Source organism: Lissotriton vulgaris, unplaced genomic scaffold, assembly GCF_964263255.1.
Source record: "Lissotriton vulgaris unplaced genomic scaffold, aLisVul1.2 SCAFFOLD_1408, whole genome shotgun sequence".
Taxonomy (NCBI): Eukaryota; Metazoa; Chordata; class Amphibia; order Caudata; family Salamandridae; genus Lissotriton; species Lissotriton vulgaris.
In genome coordinates this window covers 182081-209638 of record NW_028255291.1, presented here as the reverse complement: position 1 = coordinate 209638, position 27558 = coordinate 182081, and the positions used below count along the sequence as shown (strand labels likewise).

The window sequence follows — 27558 nt, the reverse complement described above, 5'->3', positions numbered from 1 at the left end:
CTTTAACCACTCGGTGATTTGAGGGTTATCTTCCTTGTTTGAGATGAGGAGTGTTTCTGTGTTGTCGGGATTGAGTTTCAGGTGATTCTTTGTCAGCCAGTCTTGAACTTGATTTAGGACATGGTTGAGTCTGTGGATGTCATTAAGGGAAGAGGATTCCAGGTAAATCTGCGTGTCATCCGCGTAAAGGTGGAAGTGGATGTTGGCATTCCTGAGTAACTTGGCGAGCGGTTCCATATAGATGTTAAAGAGCTGAGGAGAGAGCACAGATCCTTGAGGGACACCCTTGTTGACTTGCTGGGTTTCGGAGGTGAAGTTCTTGATTTTTATTATTTGCGTACGGTTATGCAAGAAGGAGGAGAACCACTTGAGGACTACCTCGCCAAGACCGGCTCTTTCTTGAAGAGTCTTGATGAAGAGCTTGTGGTCCACCGTATCGAAAGTTGCGGAGAGATCAAGGAGTATGGGGAGGCAGCACTTGTCCGCGTCAAGAGATCTGTGAATGTCGTCTATGATGTTCAGCATCGCGGTTTCTGTGCTGCGGCCTTGTCTGAAGCCGGATTGGAGGGGGTCCAGGAGATTGATGTTGTCCAGATGGTGTGTCAGTTGCAGGAGTACGCAGCGTTCAAGTGTTTTTGAGAGCAAAAAATTAGAGCTCATTAGCTCTAGGTTTTTATGGGGTTATAGATGCCAGAGAAGGGCTTATAGGAAGATGGTCTTGCCCAAAAATAGTGGTGGCTGGGGTATTCCTTATTTTTTGTTTTATTATTGGGCATCTGATCTGCAATTTATAAGTCCATTAGTAGTGGTTGAGGGCGCTGAAGTTTTGGTTTGTCATAGTCCAGTAATATTTACGTTGAGTCTGGGGGAGGAGGCTAATGGGTGTCTTGTTAAAATCCTAGAGCCTAGTTATTTAAAAAAAACTAAATTCAAGATCCTTAAATCCGCTTATTGTATCTGGAGACAAGTTAAGCGCCATCTAGGGATCCCCAACCTTAGTGCTTATATTCCCTTCTCTGCCGCCGGGCTGCTGCCTTTGATCTTCCGTGATCAAATCTCTTTTAGATGGTGCTTAAAGGGAATTGTTACACTCGGAGATCTATGTGAGGCAGGTCAGCTTCGATCATTTACTGAGCTCCAAACTAAATATGGCCTTCCTAAGCACGATTTTTACAAGTACCTTCAGATCCGGAGTTTTTTTAATTCTTTAGGTTCCGGGCGAGAAAATCAATTGAGAACAATTCCGCTTATTGTGAAACTGGGTAAAGCTTCCATAGGTCATCTGTATACTCTACTGATTGAGGTACTCCCTGATGATATACAGACTTTTCAAAACAAGTGGGCTCTAAAGCTTGGGCAAGCAGGGATTAACATGCTAGACTCGTTAAGTCTTGCAAATCAGGTTTTGTTGACAGGGATGATGCGAAGCCAGCATTATATGGCTATTCACGACCTGTATTATACACCAAAAAAGATCTCTAACTGGGCCACATCTGCTTGGACTAAATGTAACAGGTGTGGGTTGTTTGCTGCAGACACAGTTCATATGTTTTTCTCTTGCCGAAATTAGCCGAACTTTTCTTGTCCATAGAGCATTTTTTGGATTCCCTGTTGGGAGTAACAAATGACATCACAGCAGAACTTGTGCTGTTTGGGCTGAGCTCTGACATTGCTACACACATGCGCGAGCTTGTATCACGAAGGAGTGGATCAACACTGAAACTCCATTTTTTGACCTGGCGGGCAAGATTATTATCAATGTATAAACTGGAAATGGCTATTTATAAGACCAAGGGCAGGAGAAAAAGGGCAATGGGAGTTAAAATCTGGAGACCCATTACGGACTGGATTTAAAAGATATCTTTGTTTTATTAAAGTTGTCTCTTTCCTAGCTTTTTCTTCAATCATTGTATTTGTGCCTTTGTCCTTTTTTTATATTTAGGTTTCTGCTTTCTTTCTGGTGTATATAACTGTTGTTCTTGATTTTCTTCTCGTATAGTTTTCTCTGTCAAGGAACTCTATTTTTATTTGTTCATATCTGATTGTTGATGTATTTATTCCTTGCAAAAAAAGGGAAATGACCAATAATAATTTTTTTTTTTTTTTAAGGGAATCTTGGGAATTACTATACAGAATTCGATGCGGGTGTGGGGATTGAGAAGTGTTCTTAGCGGTACAAACTGTGAGAGTGCTTTAAGTGGATCACTCATATGCCAGGACATATTGCTGCACGGGGCTTGTTATGGTTCTGTAGCGAACCTGTCCTGCCATCTGACGGGTTCCCTGGCTGCAGAGATGACTCCAGCATTCGGTCTACTTTCAAATGGGAGTTACCTGATGCTGAACTATCAAGGCTGCTGTGGAATGCTACCAGGCATTGCATATCTGGTAACCGTCGGCTCCAGAGTTACTTGTTGTATGCAAGTATTGTTTCCACTGATACATACAGTCAGGGAGGCGCCGTTATGGCCTTCACTGAATGTTTCCTTCATACAATTTGATGCTCTTAGCAGAATGAAAGCCATGCATCTACAGCAAAACGTGCCCTTAACCTACACCAGAGAAACCTTTGATCCTCAAATAGCAAGAACCTCAGCTGATATACAGGCACTCATATGTACAAACTGCCCCATTCATCTCGCAGAAATTATGGGTCGTATCTTTTATATGTCTGATACAAGTGGTATTGTACACCTATTTAAGACAATAGGGTCAGGACTGTTAAGCACCTTTCAGAGAGTCCTCGGAGTTATCCAATATTTTATACACTCTGTCTTTGGAAGCATTTTCGGAGGTCTTCTGCTTATCCTGGCATTAATTGCAGGAATCCTGATTGTCCCATTACTGCTATGCAATGGATGGCCCAATCACCAAAGAGATGACAAAAGCGCTCCTGGAGCGGAAATACCGTGAACCCTTGGTGCAACATCTGGGCATACCTCGCCTGCTGGAACTGAGCGCCTCTTGGTTCGTGTTATTTAGACCAGTCTGGATGGACTGCATCTTACATGTTCTTCGATGGCTGTTCTGAGGAGAAGAATGTGTGTGGGATCTCTGACACTTTCATCAGCTACGCCTTCGGACATGGATGCTATGCTGGACCCCATAAAAGCCCATGCTCTGCGTTGTCCCCAGCGTATTCCTATACTGATAGCTGCATTCCTCGAGAACCCACAGGTGCCATTTGCTCCTGCTGGGTTAGGTGTTGCCTCCTCCACAGGCACTCTGGTATCAACTACCGCACAAGCTGCCCTAGCACCGGCTGTTGGCAGTACGGAATATCATCTATGTGCGATTGACATACTCTGCAAGGTGTTAGACTTGTCCTCTGCAGTACCAAACACCGATATTGTTGCATCTCCCATCCAGGACACTTAATGTAAAATTGGCTCATCTTTTGCTGGGAAAGAATTAGGCTTTTCTTTTTCTCATAAATAAACAAACAACATTTGGAACATTTCCTACATTGACACTTTCACTGAAAAAGACATGGTCCTCTTCTGCTTCTAGTAAAGCAACTTCTATGAATGGACAAATTGGACTTTTTGCCCGAGTGGCAATTCAAACATCAACCTTTTACATTTTTTAAAGACTAATTTAAAATTATTTAAATACTTTTTTTTTATGCATCATTGTATTAAACATACATCGGTTTCAATAAACAATACAGAGGTATCAATCAAATTATACATTGTAGAGCGGCACAGAAGGAGAATTTTCATATCATTGCATTGTATAAGAGGGGAATGCTACGGCATTAGGGAGTCATCTTGTTCAGCACATCGGGCGGCACACACATCTCTCCACGGTATGTATTCTAGGGACTCCATATACAGGACCACTTTTTGGGGCATCCCCTGGCCGAGTACACTGTTTTTTCTCTATACATACACAAATCAAGGTCTCTTTCCCAGGCTTCAAGTGTGGGCGATTGGGCTGCTCCCCATAATTGTGCGATGTTTCTTTTAGCAATCATGAACCCTAGTGTAACCCACTGAGTGTTCAGGTCCGTGGGTTTCCATATATTCAAGAGGCACCTACGCACCTCTGGGCGAAGTTGGACCTGTAGCCCCGCGTTGATTGTGTCATGGACCTAGCTCCAGTAGGAGCTGATATAGTTACACTCCCAGATGATATGCATGAATGTCGCCATATGGCCACAGCGCCACTTACATTCTCCTTTATCGGATCTTCCCATAAGCACCAATCGGGGCCCAGTGATATATAGTCTATGGAAGATTTTAAGCTGCACCAACCTGAGGCGCCCTGGAATGGTAACCACTCTAGGGGAGGACACAGCCTCTTGCCAGTCCTCGTCATCTATTTCAACCCCATCTCGCCTCCACTTCTCCCCCAGTGATTGGAGGGGATCTGCCATGTTATTAATTAGTTTCTTGTATATTAAGGAGATAGTTTTTTCAGGAAGGTAAGCATCTAAAATTCTGTCATCTAAGGGTGAGGCTTTGGGAAGTGAGGTCCGCTTAAGAAGATGAGTCAGGAGTGAATGCTAGATCTGTGTATATCGGAAACATTTGGTGCCTGCCAGCTTGTATTCAGTCTGTAGTGTGTGGAAGGATTTGACCCCTCCCTCTCCCCAAATGTCTTTAATATGGGAAATGCCAATAAGGTCCTGTGAGAAGTTGGCCTAATATATGATGTCACTAGTTCTAAAGGCACCTTGTATCAGTCCAAGCAATCCCTTATGGTGATGATTGTAAAGGCAACCTTATAGACCAGCTATCCTAGTGGTAGAATGGACAAAGCAGTCTAAAGGCTAAAACTTCAGAGGGCATGTGAAGCCAGCTGTTTTACCAAGTACAACCCCTTGAATACCAAATAAAAGGACACCACACAAGGTATATATAAAAATTAGAATGTATTTATTCGAACACATACCCTCTGCACTCTTTATGAGGTCAGAGGTCTAAGCACAATACAAAAAACTTAAAGAGCATACGCTAAGTTGCACAAAATACAGTTATGGCCTAGGGGCCACGAAAACCATATACTAAAATAGTGGTATAAGCACCACGTCACGAACAAGGAGTAGGCCTAGGGCCTGGGGTCTTTTCCACGTACGCGCATTACCATTGAAGTCAATGGGAACTTAGAAATCAGCAGTAAGAAGATTTAGGACACTTCCGGACAAGCTAGGAGGAAGCAACTAAAAACAGGGACACTTGGATAGTCAATACCCACAGGAGCACCGGAGTACTCGCGGTACCTCACCCACGGGAGACGGGGGCATAGGTGTCAAGATGTGTCGCGTTTCGTAGCCGGATCCTATTGAGACCTGGAGAAAGAGGCTGCAGGCGACTAGGAGGAAGATGTCCGGGTGGATCCAAGGGTGGATTGAGGATGAAGAGTACCTGAAAGCAGAGGGGACAGAGTCTGGGTCACTAGCCAGTGACCGCGTGGAAACAGGAAGGAACCAGGCGATGTCGAGGAGCAATCAGGTGATGTCTTGAAGCTTGTCTCTGCAGCCACGTGGACCAGGAGGCGTCGAAGACGACCAGGAGCTGGATACGGACTGTCCCACAAAGGATCTCGCTGATGGAGGAGTTGACTTCCGGATTGGAGTCAAAAAGCCTTGGCAAAGGTTCTAGTTCTGAAAAAAAAGCCTTGGCAAAGGCAACCCACGCAGGAATCGAAGATGGCCTCTGATGCAGACCATCAAGGTCTGAGGGGCTTCTCTTTCACAGGGAAGCAGGGGTTGGTTGTCACAGAGGCTACTAGCCAGCGGGCCAGTAGCCGGACAACACGTCGAGCAGGCAAAATGCAGAAGGGCCCCACGCCGATCTCGTGGAGGGTGGATGGCTGATCTTCAGTGCAGATGGTGCTCTGAGTTGGGGCTTCTCAATCCCCAATGCAAAACTTCGAGGGTGCCTCAGAAGCCGCACATGTAGCAATTTGCAGGCTTTTCAAGAGGTCCTGTCCCACATCTCTTGTCGCCTCTACGGGTCTCCACCTTGCTGTGGTCGAGGATCAGAGTCGAAGAAGTCTGGAAGTATGGGTCTTGTCAGGCTCTGTGCCAGGGTTCCGGCAGGAACGTCGACAAAGCAAGCTGTTGATTGCTGATGGTGCCTGTTTGCCTGTTGTTACGGCTCGCGGCCCCCGCTTCGTGGGAGCCACTCGCAGCCGGACTTTGTTGCTGCTGGGTGTTCTCTGCTACAAGGAAGCTTGGGGAACTACAGACACCAGAATCCCCTTAACTGCACTCACCTGGGCTGAAGCGCAATCCCGCCCACCGCGCTATTTTACGGCTCGAGGCCCCCGCTTCGCAGAACGCGTGCGGGCGGGCGCCGGGCGAAGCCCGGGCCAAGGGCGGGCCCGTTTGAGCCCGTACGAGAACGACCGAGGACCCCCCCTAATATCTCCACTACAAGGTCGGTGCATGATTTATACCCTGCCATTTGTTGTAGATTATCTAATTACTAGCTATCATTTACACACTCAAAGATGTAGTTGTTCTAAACCTCATCGGAAATGACCACTCCTAAGGCTGGGAGAGGCAGGAAATCAACTAATGGTGGGTCAATAGTGGGTACCCTGGACCAGTTTCTTGCGAGAGCATCTTCCGTTCTGGCCCACGAAATAGAGCTGACAGAAAGAAGATTGCCACTTGACCCTGCTTTCAACAAACGGGCATCAATGGGAAGTTTGGCCCAGGCATCTTCACCAAACCCCCTACAAAATATTGATCTTACAAGGCCAGAAGGCAATGACGTGCGAGAGGGCAACCAACAATTGCAAATTGCTGGAGGCTGGCCTTGCAACCCAGTATGTGAAGCCGCCATGCTAAATACTAGAAATGCCCCTAACCTTCACACTGTGCATTCTGGACCTCCAACATTAAGTGTCAAAAGAAAAGCTAAAATTCAGAAATCTGATAAAGTAGGGGGAAGTACAATACCACCAACTCCGCATAGTCCTGCTACATGCCAGGCCATCACGGAAGAGCCCACATCGATATTGAGTCCTGGTGTTGTGTTCCCCGCTGAGTTGGGATTGGACTTTTGGACCAAACTTGAACACGTTTTTTAAAAGACATGTCTCCCCATTTATGACAGACTTAACTTGATAGAAAACAGGCTTGCAAGTCTCCAATTATCGTTTGCTTCGGCTCAGGCACGGGGTGGGAAACAGGATAAAGGGATAACAGAAAAACAAAAGAGATTATCTAAGCAAACTAATGAATCTGAAATTCCCTCTACCCCTCTGCCTACGAGTAATGCAGCTGATATCAGTGCCCCTGTTCTAATCCTACTTCATCTCATCTAATGATATTGCAGTGACTAACCACATTGTGTTGAGTGGAAGGGCAGAGATAGAAGATGGGAGCAGGGCTATAATTGAACAACGCCAAGCGAAAAATAATATTTCTTTCAGATTCTGTCTTTCAGATACAAGCTTTTTTGGCATAAAGATTATCTCCAGTGTGGAGTTTCTCATAGTGAGATAGCGTTTTTCTCTGCAGCTTTTCTGGCATTCAGAACACTCATAAGGTTTTTCATCAGTATGGAGAATCGCTTATGGTTAGTGAGGCTGTGCTTATCAAATAGGAATTTCTGGTATTCACAGCATTGGTAATGTTTTTTCCCTGTGTGCGTCTGCTCATGTAGAGTGAGATTGTGTTTTAAATTGATGCTTTTCTGGCATTCAGAGCACTAAAATATTTTGGTGTGTTTTCTTATGGCGCTTAAAATGATCTCTTCCTCTGAATCTTTTCTGACATTTAGAGCACTGATAATTTTCTTCCCCAGTGTGGATTCTCATATGTTTAGTGAGATTACATTTAAGGCTGAAAAATATTTGGCATTCGGAGCACTGTTAAGGTTTTTCCCCAGTGTGGGTTCTTATATGCTGAGTGAGTCTGCCTTTTACACTGAAACATATCTGGCATTCAGAGCACCTATAAGGTTTTTCCCCAGTGTGGGTTCTTATATGGTGAGTGAGACTGCCCTTTTCACTGAAACATTTGTGGCATTCAGAGCACCGATAAGGTTTTTCCCCAGTGTGGGTTCTTATGTGATTATCGAGACTGTTTTTTTGGCAGAAAAATTTTTGGCATTCAAAGCACTGATAAGGTTTTTCCCCAGTGTGGGTTCTTATATGCTGAGTGAGATGGCTTTTATCAATAAAACATTTGTCGCATTCAGAGCACTGATAAGGTTTTTCCCCAGTGTGGGTTCTTATATGCTGAGTGAGACTGAGTTTGTATATGAAACATTTCTGACATTCAGAGCACTGATAAGGTTTTTCCCCAGTGTGGGTTCTTATATGCTGAGTGAGACTGAGTTTGTCTCTGAAACATTTCTGACATTCAGAGCACTGATAAGGTTTTTCCCCAGTGTGGGTTCTTATATGCTGAGTGAGACTGAGTTTGCCTCTGAAACATTTCTGACATTCAGAGCACTGATAAGGTTTTTCCCCAGTATGGGTTCTTATATGCTGAGTGAGACTGAGTTTGCCTCTGAAACATTTCTGACATTCAGAGCACTGATAAGGTTTTTCCCCAGTGTGGGTTATTGCATGTTGAGAAAGACTTCTTTTGTCAATGAAACATTTCTGGCATTCAGAGCACTGATAAGGTTTTTCCCCAGTGTGGATCTTTGTATGCCGTGTGAGAGTACGTTTTAAACTGAAACATTTCTGGCATTCAGAGCACTGATAAGGTTTCTCCCCAGTGTGGGTTCTTACATGAAAAGTGAGACTGTTTTTGTCAATGAAACATTTCTGGCATTCAGAGCACTGAAAACGTTTCTCCCCAGTGTGGGTTCTTACATGAAGAGTGAGACTGTTTTTGTCAATGAAACATTTCTGGCATTCAGAGCACTGATAACGTTTTACCCCAGCGTGGATCTTTAGCCCAGCGTGGATCTTTGTATGCCGTGTGAGAGTACGTTTTAAACTGAAACATTTCTGGCATTCAGAGCACTGATAAGGTTTTTCCCCAGTGTGAAATCTCACATGTGCAGTTAGAAGTGATTTAACGTTGAAATGTTTTGGGCATTCAGAGCACTGAAAATGTTTCTCCCCAGTGTGGGTTCTTAAATGAAGAGTGAGACTTCTTTTCTCAATGAAACATTTCTGGCAATCCGTGCACTGATAAGGTTTATCCCCAGTGTGGGTTCTTATATGCCGAGTGAGACTGTTTTGGTCACTGAGACATTTCTGGCATTCAGGGCACTGGTAAGGTTTTTCCCCAGAGTGGATTCTCATATGTTCAGTGAGATAAGATTTACGGCTGAAACTTTTTTGGCATTCAGCACACTGGTAAGGTTTTTCCAAAGAGTGGGTTAATGCATGTCGATACAGACTCGCTTTGACACTAAACCTTTTCTGGCATTCAGAGCACTGATAAGGTTTTTCCCCAGTGTGGATTCTCATATGCTCAGTGAGATAAGATTTACGCCTGAAACTTTTTGGGCATTCAGAGCACTGAGAGAGGTTTTTCCCAGTGTGGATTCTCAAATGCTCAGTGAGATAATATTTACTGCTGAAACTTTTTTGACATTCAGCGCACTGATAAGGTTTTTCCCCAGTGTGGATTCTCATATGCTCAATGAGATAATATTTACTGATGAAACTTTTTTGGCACACTGAGCACTGAGAGAGGTTTTTCCCAGTCTGCATTCTCTCAAATTCAGTGAGATGCGATTGATGGCTGAATTTTTTTTGGTACAGGTAACTTATTTCCCCAACTTGGGTTATTTTGCTTTGATTGAGGCGGGTTTGAACACTGAATTTGTTCTCACAGTCCGTGTTTTTGTAAGGTGTATTTCTAGAGTTACATTTAGTTTTCTCTTGCTTATATGCCACCGTAAGATTGAACTAGATTTTAGAGTCTGGCTTGTTTAGATAATGTTCAGTATTTATTTCTAAAAGAAATTGTGTGTAATCTGCTTAACGTTTGAATTAAGCAAAATATGTCTCGAAGCAGCCCTGTAAAACCTGTTGAAATGTTTCTAGCAGATAAAAGTCTTTTGGTTATAGCCTCTCCGGCAGCAACTTATTTTGTGACTGAAGTTTTTCTCAAATCTATTTGTATAGGTTCTTAGCAATGCAGTGATAAGGTGTTAGTCTGATATTTAATGATTAAACTGAGAAGTACCTTTTTGCACTGACGTAATGGCAGTAACTGAGAACATTAGAACATGCACAGTACTATTGTGGCTCACCAGTCGCAGAACATCAGTTAATTATACCCTTTCTATAAGGTGTAGTTCTAAAGACGAGGATTTATTTACATTAGCTATAGCGCAACGGTGCTCATTTAATCCATTTTTATATTTAACAGTTTTACATATCACTCCTGCACAACAGAATGTTGAGGCGATTTACATAGAATTACAGAACAGTACACATTAAAAAGGAAACAATCTGAGATGGTCATGAAAACAATAAAGTTGTGAATTTTTAAGGTTTTCGCCAGAGTGAGCAGAGTGGGTCGAGGTGTTATATCCAGAGGCAGATAGTCTCAAACGTGTGTAACTGGTTAAAAACGGTTGTTGAACAAAGGTGATTTTCCAATCTTTTGGTTGTTAAGGTGTCAGCTTCGGAGTCTTCTTGGAGCGTCTTTTCTTTGATGGTATGCTGAAGAAACCTTTTGTTGTAACTTTCTTTTATGCAGTGTGTGCTTCCTCTCTAGAATTACATGATGCTTTAGATGAACGTTATTCTGTCATGCTGAGGCAATTTGCCTTTCTGATAATATTTCAGATGAGGATGCTGAAGTGGTCTTTCTACATTATTTCTGATGCTGTGTGCACAGATATGGCTTTGCTCTGGGTTAATGAAATGCAAAATTAGAGACTTCACTTACAGGTAGAGTACTTTCCTCGCCACACTTAGATTTTTGGAAATTATTTAAACGTAGAATGCTGGATGTCCTTCAGTTTTTCAAAATAATCCTTCCTATGGCACTGACATTTAGTGGCTTAGTGCTAAATCTTGCTTTCTTCGTCCGTAATTTCAATCACCTATAGTATTAAAATTAAATAGTTAATACATGTACATTTCCAAAAATAATAATTCACAAGCCAAATCAATGCAGGATTTTTAAAATGTTGAGCTGTTTTTCAGACAGAGCAAAGTGTAGAATGGTAGCCTGAGAGTACTTGGATGTAGGAGTGAGGATTTGTAGAATTTTCAGCATTTTATTAAGCTCACAAAGGATACCCTATGGAGTTGTAACATAGAATCCCAAAGGCAGATATTAAAGTCATATGGACTGGCACCAAACTGATATTAAAATAATATACACTATTAATTAATTTGTAATGCAAATTTCTGGGACTTAAAGGACTCCGCCACAGACAACAGGCATTCTCCCCTGCCCTGAGTTACCGCCTACTTGTATCTGGTATCCTGACTTTTGAGTTTTGGCCTCTGCCTCAAACAAATCTATTATGTGCTGCGAGGACTATGCCTAGACCTATCCCTCGACTATGGTCCAGAGTATGAATCAAGGGCAATAAAATGAAGGCGTACTTTCATGTGTTCATTTTATTCCACCTGATTATCAGTTGTTAGGTTTTTCTGCACCTGGAATTACTGGGTGCAGAAAATCAGGACACAATTATTTTCCAGACAGAAAAATTAGACTGAAAAGACGCATGAGACTCTGGGGGTGCAGCAGAAGCAGCCAAGACTTATGCTGTTTTCTTTACTAACTGGGGGAAAACCACAATTCTTCCCTCTGTTGGTGTTCACAGTCGTTGTCGGCCTATGATTCGGCATTGAGTGCAGAGCGTATCGAGTAGAGCCGAGGGGCCGAGCCGAGGAGGAGTTAACGAGCAAGAGGAGCGGAGCCTGGGACGACTGCCCGGGTTTGTTTTGTGACCAGTTCCCGCTCCCGAAGGTTTCTCCCGCTTCACCCGCGTCCTGTTATACGGGCGCTTTAAGTTCGACGGATCTGTTTTGTGGGCAGGAACGGCCACTGCCGGCACCGCAGTGCTAAGGCACTGCTGGTGCTGCTTGTGCGGCGGACGCTGCAGGGGTCAAGGGAGCCTTGGCCTGCGGTGCTGCTGGTGCGGCGGCTGTGACGAGGGACATGATTTTCAAGGACCACAAAAAGAGGAGTATAAGGACCTATCATTCATAAATGGGCAACACCATTGCCCAGGTACTCCGGTACCTGGAAGTGGGAACGCGGGAGCAATTTGGGATTTATTCTTCAAAACCTCGCAATTAAATCTGGAAGCTTTAACATATCAGTCCAACAAAATGGAGGTCCAAATAGATCTCTTGAGGGCTATGGCATCCTCTGTTGCCGGAATTGAGCAGAAGATAACAACGCAAAATAATCTAATAGTAAGGGCACAATCTCAGCCAATATCTACGTATGCAGAGTGTAGTTGTGCCCCGCTAATTAACAAACTTGCTACCATTCCGGATATTTTAAAAACGATAATTGACAATGTAAAAGGGAATTTTCCTAATGTGGGAATTCAACCCATCAAGACCGACTGCTCCTCTAAAGATACAATAAAATGTAAAGACAATACTGTTGTTGTTAAAGAAAAAATAGATGATAAAACAAAAGATCAAGAAGTGATACACCTATGCTGGACACAATCAACATTGACAAACGCAGCTCCAGAAGTTCATCTATCAAAAAGACAGAGAAAAAAAACAACAGAAAGCAAGAAATAAAGCTTCTAAAAGTATAAAAAATACAAATTCATCAGATATAGTGAGATTGAACACTGGAAACAGCCATGACCAAATATCATATTGTGAAGGTGAGGGTAAACAAATGTTACCAACAAAACCCTTTTACCCTCTATTTAATAAGGATATATCGGAGGTAAAAGCAGTTATTTATTTTATTTATTTATTTTCAAAGTTTTATATAGCGCGAACAAGATCTTCACAGATATCAGAGCGCTTTACATAGAGGGGTACATGAGGGAACATAGTCAAACAGTAAATCAATAGATCACACAGTACAAATAGGTGGCTGCGAAGCCATCACGTGAGTAATAAGACAACTCATACAAATAAGTAAATGAGTCAAGCATGTAATACAGATCGGTGCAGGGTGTTAACAGAGTTCGAGATAATAGATCAAGTGTATTTAGCCATGAGGATAGCTTTTACTTCTTTTTTAATGAGTGTAGTGGAAGAGATAAGCCTGGTTTCGGGGGGGAGTGAGTTCCAAATCCTAGGCGCCAATCCTGAGAAGGAGCGCTTGTATGTTTTTTCCTTCCGGAATCTTCGAGGTTTCAGCAGAAGATTGTTTGTGCCTCTCGTGTTTCTAGTTCCCCCAGAGATTGTCAGTTTCTGAGCGAGGTAGCCGGGTGAGTTTAGGTGTACCGCCTTGTGTGTCATGCAGGCGATTTTCAGATGTATTCTGGCTTCAAAAGGCAGGCAGTTCAGGGATTTCAAGTCAGGGGTAATATGGGAGTGCTTTTTTGACCCAGTGATGAGTCTCGCTGCAGCATTCAGAGAAGTTCTTAGTGGTGCGGTAGTAGTTAGGGGGAGTCCGCAGAGGGCGGTGCTGCCGTATTCAATACGTGGGATGACTAGCGCTTGTACTGCTGTTTGGAAGTCTTTGGCTGGGAGGTAGGGTTTAAGTTTCCTCAGAGTATTGATCTGGAAGTTCGCTCCCTTTGTTGCCTTGCTGATATGTTGCTGCATGTTGAGGTTGGTGTCAAGTGTTATGCCTAAAGATTTTGCTGAATCCACTATGGTCGGTTGGACATTGAGTGCTGTTAGGTGCTTCAGCCATGTTTGTGTGGTAGATATTTTCGTGGGAGGTGAGATCAGAAGGAACTCCGTCTTCATAGTATTTAATTTGAGGTGGTTATCAGCCAGCCAAGATTGGGTGCTCCTGATCGTTGAGTTCAGACGTAAGATGTCTTTGGGGGATTGTAACTTGAAATATAGCGGAGTGTCATCGGCGTACATGTGAAAGTTTACATTGGATGCTTGTAGCAAGGAGGTGAGAGGTTCCATGACTAGGTTGAACAAAGTTGGGGATAGAGAGGATCCTTGGGGGACGCCTAGCGTTACAGGTATTGGCGAGGACATCAGGTTGTTGCTCTTGAATTTCTGCGACCTGTTGTTAAGAAAGGAAGTGAACCACTTGAGAACAGTTCCAGATAAACCCATTCTTGTATTTAGTAGTTCTAGTAGATTCTCATGTTTAACGGTGTCGAATGCTGAAGAGAGATCTAGAAGGATGAGGAGGCAGGTGTCGTTTTGGTCTAGCATTTGAAGTGCGTCGTCGATTATGTGAGTCATAGCAGTTTCTGTGCTGTGTCCTGCTCGGAAGCCTGACTGGTGGGTGTTGAGGAGATCAAATTGCTCAATGTGTTTAGTCAATTGTAGTTGTGCGCATTTTTCCAATAGCTTGGCGAGAGTAGGAATATTGGTGATGGGACGGTAATTGTTAAGATCAGAGGGGTCGGCTGTAGGTTTCTTTAGTAGAGGTGTGATCTGACCAATTTTGAGGGAGTCAGGTATGCTTCCTTGTTGGAGAGAGCTGTTGATAATTTTAGTCCAGAGAGGGAGAAGCAAAGGGGTAAAGTCTTTTACTGCGGAGGCAGGGAGGGGGTCCGTGAGGTGATTGGATGGTTTCAGGGTGCTGAGCAGTTTGCCAATTTCTTCTTCCGAGTATGTGCCGAAGGTTGACCATGTAGCATTGTTTTTTGGTTCAGTGGGTGCTAGGCGTTGGGGTTTGGAGTAGAGGCTTGCGTCAATGAGGAGATCGCTTTTTATTTTGTCAGTTTTTTGGATGAAGAAAGCAGCGAAGTCTTCACAGGAGGGTGCCTCACGCCTAGTGTTGAGCGGTTGGGGTTGTTCCTTGGATTGTGTTCTGATTAGCTCAAACAGTTTTCTCGGGCGGTTTTTTGCTTGGTCGAGTTGGAGGCTGAAGAAGTCTGATTTTGAGCGTTTTATTTTCCTGAAGTAGGCGTTTCTCTTTTTCTTCAGCTCTTTTAGGTGCATTGCAGAGGGGGCTGATCTCCAGGTACGCTCTGCCATTCGCATGTCTCGTCTATCCTCATTGAGACTCCCGTCGTACCATGGTTTGGAGATTTTAGTAGAGTCTCTTTTCAGCTCCATAGGTGCAGCCTCATTAATTATAGATGTCATAGCGTTGAGATAGTGGTCAGTCAGAGTTTGGACGTCTGTAGCGCCTGTCGGTGGCAGTAGGAGGTTGCAACTGTTAGGGGGCAAAGAGCCTGGGTTAAGCTTTTTCAAGTCTCTTTTCCAGACTTTGGGCTTGGAGAGTTGAGCCGGGTTAACTTTGACTTTTTCATTGATAAAAAATTTGAAATTTATTAATTAATTAATGTGAAATGTGTTATGAAAAAAAAATGCTTAAACAAGCAAGCTGATAGTATGGAAATGATAGAGAATGGGAAAATTCAGTCCTTAGAAATGCTGCAAGTGGAGGAAAGTAATAAACAGGTGGAAAATAAGCCATCACAATTAGAAACAAATAGAGCAAAGAGTGAGAGTATTAGAGAAGATGAAACGAATAGAGATTTGTTAAAAACCTGGAAGGATATTAAATTACCACAAGATCTGGGAACCAAAACGAAGCAGTTACATAAACATCGACAATCATGGTCTCAGACTGTTAGTAATCATAATGGAAGGTTAATTGAACATGCTCAAGGTGAAAATAGTCTGCAACAAATTAAATTAAATAACCCAGATAAAAAAAGAAGGAGTGGTGCAGGTAATTTTTATGCCAGAATATCAATCTAGGGGTAATAATGATATCTTGACTCGTGGGAACATATTAAAATTGTGTAATGCAGTACCCTCTTTAAAGAAAATTAAATGTACCTGCATAGAATCAATTGAATTAGACACATCAAGAATAATAATCGCGAATCGACATTAGTAATTTGGGCATCTTCTACTGCCGCCAGCCGTATTATGCAAGAACATAATCTCTTTCAGGACTGGGGAATAAAAATAACAACTCCCCTGCAACCTTCCTATCCTAGCCCTTTTGTTTCATCAAAATTACAAAATCATAACCAAATGAGAACCGAGAATAATAAGAAATATTCCATATTAAAAAACCCCATAGGTATGACCAACAGGCATCTTTTAAAATAATTAGAGGGAAAAAATAGGAGAATTATTATTTGACACTGTCAAATTAGGTTGGCTAACAGCAGCCCTCCATAATGTCAGGCAGGATTGACATCTACAATCTGAAGTTTCTTTAAGGGGGCCAACAATTATGAATGAAAGGGTCCGATTATGTTCGTGGAATATAAATGGCGTTCAAGCAAAGATTCAGAATAACCAATTAGCTACTTTGTGCTGTTTTCAAATCATTTGTTTACAAGACACTTGGGCTTTAGTTCCTTTTAGATTGGAAGGGTATAGGCTTATTACTCATTAGCTAAGAGAACAAGTAACTATGGCAGACCTCGTGGGGTTTTGGCTATTTTTAATATATACTGAGCTAAAAATGGTAAGTGAAATGGACGTCCCAAGTCAAAAGGATGATCTAATTGTCAAAATACGATACAAGGAGCAAAATATAATTAAATCTCGTGTAGTAATCAACGTATATAATCACGAAGAACAATGGCGACCAATTTGATAATTATGATAACGCAGCAACTGGACAATGACACCCAAACTGAGATTATTATTACCGGGAAATATAACATGAACATGCTATGGTCTTACGATAGAGATGTTGAAATACAATGGCAAAATTACTTATGGTCAATTCCAAGATTATCATCAACAATGGGTATGAGGGAACAAAAGAATGAAAAAATCGGCAAGACTCTTGTAAAAGAATTATACATCATAGGTCTAAGGGTGCTAAATGAGCAATTTCCCCAAGATTCGCCATCAGCATGGACTTTTTAAGAAGGGTGTCATAGGTCTAGAATAGATTATACCATAGCATTGTTGCATCTATTTCATACATTTCTGTCTTATCAGACAGTGGGAATAGATATAAGCGACCACGATCAACAAATAATGGAGTTAAACCTAAATGGCCTAAGATTTGAAAACTATATGACACTTCCGGGAGAAATAACGACAGTAAATTATAAGAAACTTTATTGGTCAGATAACACCAAAGATTCTATTACAAACACTGCGCAGGCAATTGTTGATTTTCACTTCGAAGGAGATTATTCAAATGCTGTCGAAAAATGGTCTTTCTTCACACAGCAATTAATTACCAGTCAATCTCAATAATATGCTAATAAAGGTTAGTGGGGAGGAGGAGCTTCGCGGGCGACCAAGATGGCCGCGTAAGCTCGGAGCTCCGTGGACCGTCCGATCCACCGCAATTATCCTGCCTAGAATCCTGGTCCACGTTGGTGGCACTGTAAAGCTGGCGGCCTGCTGGGGCGGGGGCTGCAATCGGGTCCCGAATCGATGGCTCCTGAGCGAAGTTACGTCGAGCTGAACTCCGCTCCGTAACGATGCCATTGTCCATCCGGACTTCGTCACTTCGCCACTTCGCTCGACCGTACTGCAGGGGCCTTGCCTGCCATCTCCTTGGTGAAGACGCGGTGCTCTAGCCTTGCCCTGGTCGACCTGATTGTTCTTTCTGATCTGATTGACTCCTGGCTGTGGACCCTGACCTGCGACCACCGGTCCTTTGTTCTCGAGGACCCAACATGGCGGGCAGAGGCGATCCGGAGAGGGCATCGAATAAAGGTAGTCGGGGCAAACCGCAGACGCAGAACAACCGTATGGAACGGTATGTTAATCTCAAATCACCGCCTACGTCGGGTGCTGTCTCCAAGGGAACCCCAGTGATTGCCCCGCCGGACGGCTCGGATCCTACCCTGGTGGACATTATGGGTGCCATCACCAGCCTTCGTGCCGACGCACAACACCAGCACGAGATTCTGTCCCACAAGGTGGATTCCATGGCCATTGATATTTCTCTAATCAGGACCGACTTGGGCAAGACGAACGACCGTGTGAGAGCGCTAGACATTAAGACCACTAGTCTGACCTCGGATGTCTCTGAACTACAAACGGAGGTCCGGAACTTGCGATCGACTGCCGATCAGCTCTCGAAACGGCTGGAGGACTTGGAGGGGCGAGCCAGGCGGCAGAACGTCCGCATAGTGGGGGTTCCGGAAGGGTCCGAGGATGGCGCAGCGGATCTCTTTGTGGAAGAACTGGTCAAGACGCATCTGGCGCCCTCTGGGCTGAGCAACTTCTTTTCGGTGGAACGTGCCCACCGTGTGCCCGGTGGTCCACCTAAAACAGGGGCGACGCCGCGACCTATTGTGGCGCGCCTTCTCAACTTCAGAGATCGAGATGCGATCCTCCAAGCGTCCAGATCGCACGGGCCACTACAATATCAGAACGCGGAGGTGCATTTTTACCCGGATTTCACCAGGCTGGTGCAACGCCAAAGGCTGAGCTACGCGGGAGTCAAGAGACGCCTCAGGGACATGGGTCTCAAATACTCTATGCAATTTCCTGCGAAGCTCCGTGTGGAATTCAAGGGCCGTGCCTACTTCTTTGATTACCCGGACAATGTGAGCGAGTGGCTGGACACTGTAACACCAGAACGGGAAGAGCGTGAGGAAGATGTTGGAGGAGCCTCAGGCGGAGCGGCAAGAATGAACTGGGGGCCGGAGCTACCCCTGCCTCGAATGACCGCCGGACTACTGTTTTGGTGTGATTATTCTATCCTTTAATTTTATGGTGGGTGGCGGGACGATTCCACGGGGATTCCTTCCTCCTCTGGGTCTTCGGTAGAGTAGTTAATGGGGCGACAGGCACACTGCAGGTTGGGAGGGCTTTTTAGTCTAACGCAGGGGTGCAGGGTGGGGGGTTGGTTGGGTACAGTTTTGGTTTGTTTTGTGTTTCTCTTTTCCTCTTTCTTGTGGCACACGGACAATGGTGATCCTGGACTTTTTCTGATGCAAGTGTCTTTGGGTGATGGGTGGGGCGGGCGGCGGAGGGATGAGGGGTAGGGTGTTGAAAATTCTTAGTTGGAATGTTAACGGGTTGGGTGATCGTATCAAGAGAGGGGTGGTTATTCAACTGGTTAAACGGCATATGCCGGATGTTGTACTTCTTCAGGAGACGCACTTAGTGGGCAATGCCTGTAAAGCCCTGAATCGCAAAGGTTATAAAATGGTGGCTCATTCGGGGTTCTCTTCCGGCTCCAGGGGGGCGGGGATTCTTGTGCGCGCATCCCTTCCCTTAGAGATAGGGACCACCTTGATAGATGATAGGGGGAGGTACGCCGCCGTATCCGGGAGATGGGAAGGGCGTTCCCTCACGCTATTGTCTGTGTACGTCCCCCCAGGGCTTCAGTTTAGTACTTTTCAGGACCTTGGTGGTGCCATTTTGTCTGTGCCGGCTGGTCGTTTGATTGTGGGGGGTGACCTTAATTCGGTTTGCTCTGGTCTCCTCGATCGCCAACCGCCTCGCGACCTACGTGGACCACAGATGTGGCTGCCGTCCTTCCTTGAATCTACTGGGCTGGTGGACGCGTGGCGGCTTTTGCACCCCACGCTTCGTCAATTCTCTTTCCTGTCGGGCGCGCACGGGAGTCTCTCGCGGATTGACTATGTCCTTACGCTGGCTTCGGATGCACTAGCTGTGTCGGAGGCCCGCTTCCTTGCACGAGGCATTTCCGATCATTCCCCGTTATGGGTCTCCTTCGACTTTGGCGTGACTCTGTCGGAACGCCCGGCAGCGGTCAATCCTTGGTATTTTCGTGATTTTAAGACCCGCACCCTTTTGGCCAAATCTATTGACCTATATTTCACTGAAAATGTGGGCTCGGTGGAGTCGGCCGTTACACTGTGGGAAGCTTTTAAGACGGTGCTCCGTGGTGAGGCTCAGGCACTCATCGCGGCCACCCGCCGTGATAGGGACTCGGCTATGTTGGCCATTGAGCAGGAGGTGCTACACCTCGAGGCCCAGCTGCGCTCCGATCCGGACCCCCTGGCCCTCCACAATCTCTCGCTGAAACAGGCGGAGTACCACGCCTTGGCCACTAATGCCGCTCTTGTTCTCGCCAAAGAACAGCAAGGCCGCATCTACGATGTGGGCGATAAGGCCGGGAAACTGTTGGCTTGGCTCGACAAGAGAGAGATGGCCAGCCGAGTGGTGCCGGAGCTCCTTGGAGAGGACGGTACGATCCTTACGGATCCCAGCGCCATTGTTGACTCTTTCGCGGACTACTTCCGTGGAGTCTATGAGTCTGCCTCGGTGTTCTCGGAGGCGGATACTACGACCTTCCTCGCTGATATCGACCTGCCCAGTCTCTCCGAGGAAGAAAGTGAGGACCTGGATAGGGACATTACCGCGGACGAGATTGACCTTGCGATCCGCTCCCTTAATTCAGGCAAGGCCTCTGGGCCCAACGGTATACCAGTGGAACTGTATAAAATCCGATCGGATGCGGTTTCCCCGCATCTCCGCAAGATGTTCCTTGAATCCTTTGAGAGAGGCTCCCTTCCCCTGGACCAACGACTGGCGACCATCGTGGTCATCCACAAGGAAGGTAAACCACGGGACGATTGTCGTTCTTACCGTCCTATTTCCCTCCTTAATGTGGAGCCCAAGGTCCTTGCCAAACTCCTGGCTAATCGGTTGATTGGAGTTATTAGTGACCTCGTGCACCCCGATCAATCTGGATTCATCCCCCACCGTAACACCGCCCTGAACTTGCGCCGCCTCCATGGGGTTATGGCCCGGGCCCACACTCTTAAAGACCCAGCGGTGTTGGCGTCCCTGGATGCCACCATGGCCTTTGATTCGCTAGAATGGCCTTACTTATGGGCGGTTTTGGCTAAACTCGGATTCGGTCCGATCTTCGTTAGTTGGGTGAAACTCCTCTATGCGGACCCGATGGCCAATGTGGCGGTCAATGGTCGCCTGTCGGCGCCCTTCCCTTTGCGCCGTGGCACCAGACAGGGTTGCCCTTTGTCCCCCCTGTTGTTTGCCCTGGCTCTCGAACCCCTTGCGGCGCAGCTGCGTTCCCATCCTGACTTGAGAGGTATTGAATGGGCCCCCGGCTTTGAGGACAGGGTCTCTCTATACGCTGATGACATACTGTTGTACATGTCTTCACCGGGTAGATCCCTTATTGTGGCCTGCGATGTCATCAAACTTTTTGGGCGATACTCCGGCCTGGTTATCAACTGGGCCAAGTCGTCCCTCTATGTCCTCAAATGAGATACCCCGCGCCTCCCGGGGGGCTGCGGTATCCAGATTGCTTCGCGCGGCTTTAAATATCTGGGTATATACATATCCGGTAATGCCAAGCTCCGGTATGATAACAATCTGCTCCCTCCTCTTCAGCGGCTGCGACGCGACGTCGAAAGCTGGCGCCACCTGCCACTCTCCCTCCTAGGCCGCGCTGCCCTTTTTAAGATGATGGCTCTCCCCAGATTCCTCTATGCACTGCAGAATGCGCAGGACCCTGTCCCGGCCCGCTACTTCCGCGACATCGAAGGCCTTCTTCGCAATCTCCTCTGGGAAGGTCGCCCCCGTGTAGCCCTCCACAAACTCACGCTCCCTTGGTATGATGGGGGCATAGCCCTCCCCGACGTGCGCCGGTACTATTGGTCGTCGCAGCTCGCTGCCCTGAACCATGGGTTTTACGGCCCAGCGGAGAACCCTGGATACGCCATGGATAGATGGCTGATGGGCGGCGGGAATTATTACCGTGCCCTATACTCCAAGTCCTTTGACCGCAAACTGACGGGCCCCACTCGCACGGCGGTTCGCATTTGGAAAGCGGTTACCAAGGCGCAGGGATGGCAGGGCAGGCTCACGAGGTTCACTCCCCTCTTTGACTCCGACATCCTGGGTAGGCTGTGGCACACCAAAGGTTTTGACAAGTGGGACCTCATTGGCATCAGCAGGGTTGAGGACATGATCTCTAGGGGTTTGATTAAGACCTTCCCCCAGCTACAGGCTGAGTACCAGCTGGGCGCGACGGAGTTCTTCCGCTATGCACAGTTGAGACATGCGCTACTTTCGGCCTCCCCGCCGGATGGCGCCATTCCTGAAAGTTCCCCGCTGGAGGATAGGATCCTGGATGGGCATGTGCCAGACAGTGCGATTTCCCTTTCGTACAAGAAGTTGATGAATGTACGCACAGACCTCCTCCTTGGCTTGAGAGATCAGTGGGTGGCGGATGGCCTTGAGCTGGACGACGAGGATTGGCTAAGTGCGGTTTCCTCTCCTAAGGAGGTTGCCATTTCTTCCCGTCTTCGCCTCGTACAGTTTAAGATCCTCCACCGGGTGTACGTGACTGGGCCCCGATTGATGCGCATGGGTTTCTCCTCTGACGGTCTTTGCCGCAGGGGTTGTGGGGATCCTGCCACCTTCCTACATATCCTCTGGGATTGCCCGGTGATCGCCTCCTATTGGAGGAGGATCCACCGCGTGATGGCGGAGGTTACTGGCTTGGCTTCCCATGCGGAGGCCCGTCGATGCCTCCTAAATGTCTGGGAACCGTCCGACCATAATGTCGCGCAGACTAGGTGGGTCACCCTTGGGAACATGGTGGCGAAGAGGGACATAGCCCAGCGGTGGGGTGCGACTGCGGCCCCTCTACTGGTGCAGTGGAAGGCCAACATGGACTGGTGTATGTTTAGGGAAAAGACAGTCTATGTAGCCAGAGGGAGGCCGCGGAATTGGACGAAAGTCTGGGGAGCATGGAATGAATATAGGGGGGGTGTGTGCCAACCACCTGAACCAATTGACCAACAGGATGCTGAATTTCCCTGACCTGTGACGCCAACTGAGCTTCGAAGTGATTATTTCTCCTGATGCCCTCCCCCACCTCCCTCCATCCCATCCTGTATTCTTCCTTTCTTGATAGTATTCCTGCCTTATTCCCTACCCATCCCCGACACCCAGCGTCACAATTTATTTACTGCCACTTTCGCGCCCACGGGCGCCAGTTGTTGTTTCTCTATCATAAAAAATAACCTTTGTTGATTATGTTTCTAATGTTGAACACTAATGACCTCCTCCATTTTTGCTGCCTTGCCTCCGGGATGTTAGGCTAAATAGCTGTGTGTTCTGATCTCAATAAAGGTTTTCAAAAATTAAAAAAAATAAAAATAAAAAAAATAAAGGTTAGTGGAGGAAAAAAATTTCCATTGGTGAAAATTTAGTTTGAAAGCCATCAATTAAAAAAAATACGTAACAGAATCCTGAGATTGGTAAAAAAGTTCCCAGTTAATTTAATTTACAGAGTAAAACTTAAAAAGATAAATACAGTAGTAAGGAAAATGGTCTGGAAGGACAAAATGCAAGAAAAGCAATTGTTGTGGGCAAAAGCTCTATATGCTTGCAAAAGGAGTAATTCAAGAGCCTTCTGGATTCTAGTAAACAAACTGAGTAGATCTAGTAGGAAATCTACTTCATCAACAGTAACTGAATCTGAATGGGTATCGTTCATAGATGTGCATTTGAATCCTACTCCTAAAATGGCTGTGAATTCTACTGATTGGGCTATGAATTGGAGGAGAAAAGAAAGATAACTCAAAACCAAGTATGTATATTAACAAAGAATCAGAGATCCAATGGTGCCCCAGGCCCAAGTGGGATTCCCGCTGTGTTGTATGAGGAGAAAGCATCATATTAGTCGAGCTATCTAACACCAGTATTTAAATCATGCTCTCCAATCAAGAGCAGTCCCCGAGGCATGGAAGGGATCTATAATTTCTCCTATATAAAAAAGTGGGGACTGGTCCCTCCCATCCAAATACAGATTAATTACGCTCCAAGATACTGAAGCTAAATTAGTTGCCTCGGTTATACTTAAGGAATTAATTGATTGGGCTAATGAAAACCATTTAATTCCACCGAACCAATCGGGTTTGTACACGGTCAAGGTACAACAACAAATGTGTTAACACTGGGAATTTTAATGGAAAAATATCAAACAAAAAAATAGCCATTATATTTATGTTTTGTTGATTATAAAGCTGCCTTTGACTGTGTAAATAGGCAGATTTTATGGAGGAAACAGGATTGTTATGGCATTAGCTTCAGCCTTGTAAACGCAATACAATTGTTATATACCAATACTTGGACAAGAGTCCGGCTAGGGAATGGCTCAAAACTTTCGAGGAAAATTAAAAAAACTTTAGGCTTAAAGCAAGGGTGTGTTTTAGCTCCATATTTATTTAATCTATTTTTATCAGACTTTACCCTTGCAATAAACAATGAGTTAGCAGACTCACCAAACTTATTATACGCTGAAGACGTCGTCCTGCTAAGCCAAACAAGGATAGGACTGCAGCAATTAATAAACAAAACATCAATGTATTCAATTGAGAACAAAATGACAATAAACGAAACAAAAACAAAAGTAATCGAAGTCAGTACCAAGAAACGGAAGGGCAGTCAATTTAAATGGTACCACCAAAAGCGGGAGCTAGAAAAAGTTCAATATTATAAATATCTTGGGATACTGTTTGACGAGAAAGGATCTTTTTCATACCATAAAATGGAGATGAAGATAAGAGCCAAAAGTCTACAAGGGGCTTTTCGCCTACTTTATAGCTCCTTGGGAGGCCCAACTTATACCCCATTAATAAAAGTAATAAAAGCGAAATTGCTCCCGAGCCTTATATGGAAGTGAAATACTCCGTGTTTTGGATTCTGCATTATTAAATAATGCTATTACAAATACATTTAAACATCTGTTTCGGCTTCCACTTAATGTATCACCTGCTCAGATAAGGCTAGAATTTGGCTTTTGTAATCAACAATATGCAAGAATGGGTCAGTACGGTAAGACCTGGAGACAAATCAAAACTAATATCAATAACCCAATGTGCACATTTTTGTGGAAAGAAATGCAACAAAATGAAAAAATTGTCCTTCTGTAAATATCTGAAAAAAGCTCTTGAAGAATTGTCAATTGCTGAGATCTGGGAAATGTCTTTAACAGTACATAGTTTAAGAAAATAATTAACAAATCAGTAGAATATTTGTCACTTTTAAAGACAAAGAACTGTTTATTAAGAGATCCCACACATGCATGTTGGTCCAGGAATGTACAAGTCTTAAGGTCCAACTATATTTATAAATACCATGGTCTCTACAAACCAAAAACACCTTTATGAAAGCACGATTCGGCAACTTACCTGGCTTTAAACATGTAGTGCCCTGGCTGAGACCATCTAAGCCGACTATGTGCAGAGTATGCAACCTATGGGACGAGAGTATTTTGCATTTTGTTTGTATATATGCAGTAATGATGGCAGAAAGAAAACGAAATTTGAAAAACTGCTTCATTGACAGAGGTGTTCGTACCTGCAGACATGCCATGGTAGTTTGTTTTAGACCAACGGTTATTAAGATGAACGCCAATTTTACAACATTCTTAATACTTGTTAAAAAGAAGTTGGATACTTGTGAGGTGCCCACAGGAAATCTGGAAGTCTAAGATAATTAAGGACAACATTTAGGACAATTTTTATGATATCACACATAAATTACAGAAATATTAATTGACATTATTTATATTAAGTCCTGGAAAGATGACGGTCTGATGTAATGTCTATAAATTGTGTTTATGTTAATCAAACTAATTTGGATTTTTTGAAATGTTAAAATTATTGGTCTGTATTTTAAAGTGGTGTGTTTTCTTTTAAGAATGTAGTAATTGTAAGATTTTTGTTAATCATGTAAATACAATTTACCTTACTCCCTCTGTTAGAAAATGCTTTACCCTTCCCTCCCCTGCTTCACCTATCTCCCCCCAACCAACCACATGCATATATCTACCACCTGCTTAAAATAAGTGGCAAATAAAAGCAGAAAAACACTATGAAATAGTGAATGGCATGTGGTTTGACAGGCAGAAGAATCTGTTCCTCGTGGCAACTCGTCAGTCCATTGCGTCAAACTTGTAACTGGACGTTACTGGGGTAAATCTACCACAAAGTTAAAAAAAAACAATTACATGAGATCTTTCTGCCACTCCAGTACTGTGCAACTTCTAACAAGGGGCTATGAGAGGTCTAGGACGGGTCCTGTGACCTGGAGGGTCACACGAAGTGTGCTCTTATTTAAGGCAGAGGACTGTCATGGGTTTAACAGCTAGAGCGGTGGTGGCAATGCACCCTGTTGTAAGGATCAATAGCCTGATGCGATCTTTGCGAGTGGCGTCCTACTGACACACCCATGTAATGCTCCATTTCTATGCCTGTGCCCAGACTTTGCGCCAACATCAAGTGCATGTTTAGGGTGTTGGTGTGCGTAGGATAAATGCAATGTGAGAGTGCGACAGAGTAAACCGCTAGTCTGAGGGACACCCCCACCCCAAGACGCTCACAACAGTTCAAGGCAGAATCTAATACTCTACGACAACGTGATTGTTGAGGCCCAGTTGGACGATTGTGTGCTGCCAACCGGCCCGTTCAAGGTTGCATTTGCCAAATTCCTAACACAACTGGGTCTGAATCTATTGGCTTACTGGAAAGCCTGTGTTGGGCTTTTAGCGGCTGAATTCCTGACTACTCTGTGTCAGAGGCCCATGAGGGACTACAACTACCCCAGTGTTGAACACCCTGTCTGAGCCGGCCACAGTGTGGGCTCAATTGCTGAAAGTCAGGCCTCCAGAGGGGCTGCACTTACCGACAGGCCAGGTGTGACTGCTACTTTGGGACTGCTGATCTTCAGGCAACCGCAAAGAAAAGACAGAGTGTGTGCCCTACTGTATGCAGCCCTACATCCAGGACAAAAGTGCTCCACAAAAGCCTGCTGGTGGGTCACTGCTCTCTCGAGTGTTCGGGCGTGCCAACTCAAGTTGAGGTGCGAGGCTCAGGACAAGGAATGTGCTTTCCTGGAGGTTCCCTTTGCAAGTGGGGAATGAGATTCTTTCCTATTACACCATCAACTGAAGCAGCACACATTAAGAGCACTAATGGAAAATAGCGGGCACTCATGCGCTGGCTACCCAGAATGGTCTCTATGATGTTGGTGATAAAGCCAATGAGTTGCTTACATGGTTAGAGAGACAAGACAAAGGACGGAACAGGATCCTTGAGGACACTGACTACAAGGGGACGGAAATATTGGGAGAGACTTCCTGAAAGACCTGACCCTGCCAATGCTAACGAATGAGGACTGAGACGCACTAGACCAAGACCTGCCAGTAGACTAAATAAATAAGACAATAGGAACCTTGCAAACAGGGCAAGCGACAGGGCCTGATGAGCTCCCCTTACAAATATATAAAAGCAGAGAGTGCCTCCAGAGGAGGTATAAGACTGCGTGAAAATAAGGGTGTCTCCCAGAGGACCAAAGAACGTCTGAGGTGGTGGTCATCCCAGAAAAGGTCGAACCAGCAACTGAGTGTGGCTCTTATAGACCTATCTACCTGCTTAATTTTGAGGCTAAGGTCCTTGCGTACACCCTGGCGATCTGCCTGCGGACAGTAATTGCAACAGTGGTTCATCCTGATCAATCGGGCTTTATGCCACACCCGGGAACGCGCTTAAATTTCCAACACCTTAATGGAGTACCATATGCAACAGGGGATTCCTTTGCTAAAACCAGTGGCGTTGCTGTCAAGCTCTTGTAATGTGGCCCCTCTAG

General features: G+C 45.1%; 1 protein-coding gene and 1 long non-coding RNA gene across 2 annotated transcripts in view; both read right to left on the bottom strand.

Moving 5' to 3' along the window:
* Positions 1-7402: 7402 nt before the first annotated feature.
* Positions 7403-9896, bottom strand: LOC147659173 (uncharacterized). Its single transcript, XM_086951920.1, has one exon. The coding sequence runs from the start codon at positions 9634-9636 to the stop codon at positions 7831-7833; it is 1806 nt and encodes a 601-aa protein (XP_086808046.1). The 5' UTR covers positions 9637-9896; the 3' UTR covers positions 7403-7830.
* An 839-nt stretch (positions 9897-10735) lies between these two features.
* Positions 10736-27558, bottom strand: part of LOC147659172 (uncharacterized) — a 91514-nt gene continuing 74691 nt past the window's right edge. The window contains exon 3 of the long non-coding RNA XR_015307306.1: positions 10736-10982. This is a non-coding gene — a long non-coding RNA (uncharacterized LOC147659172). The remainder of the gene's footprint in view (positions 10983-27558) is intronic.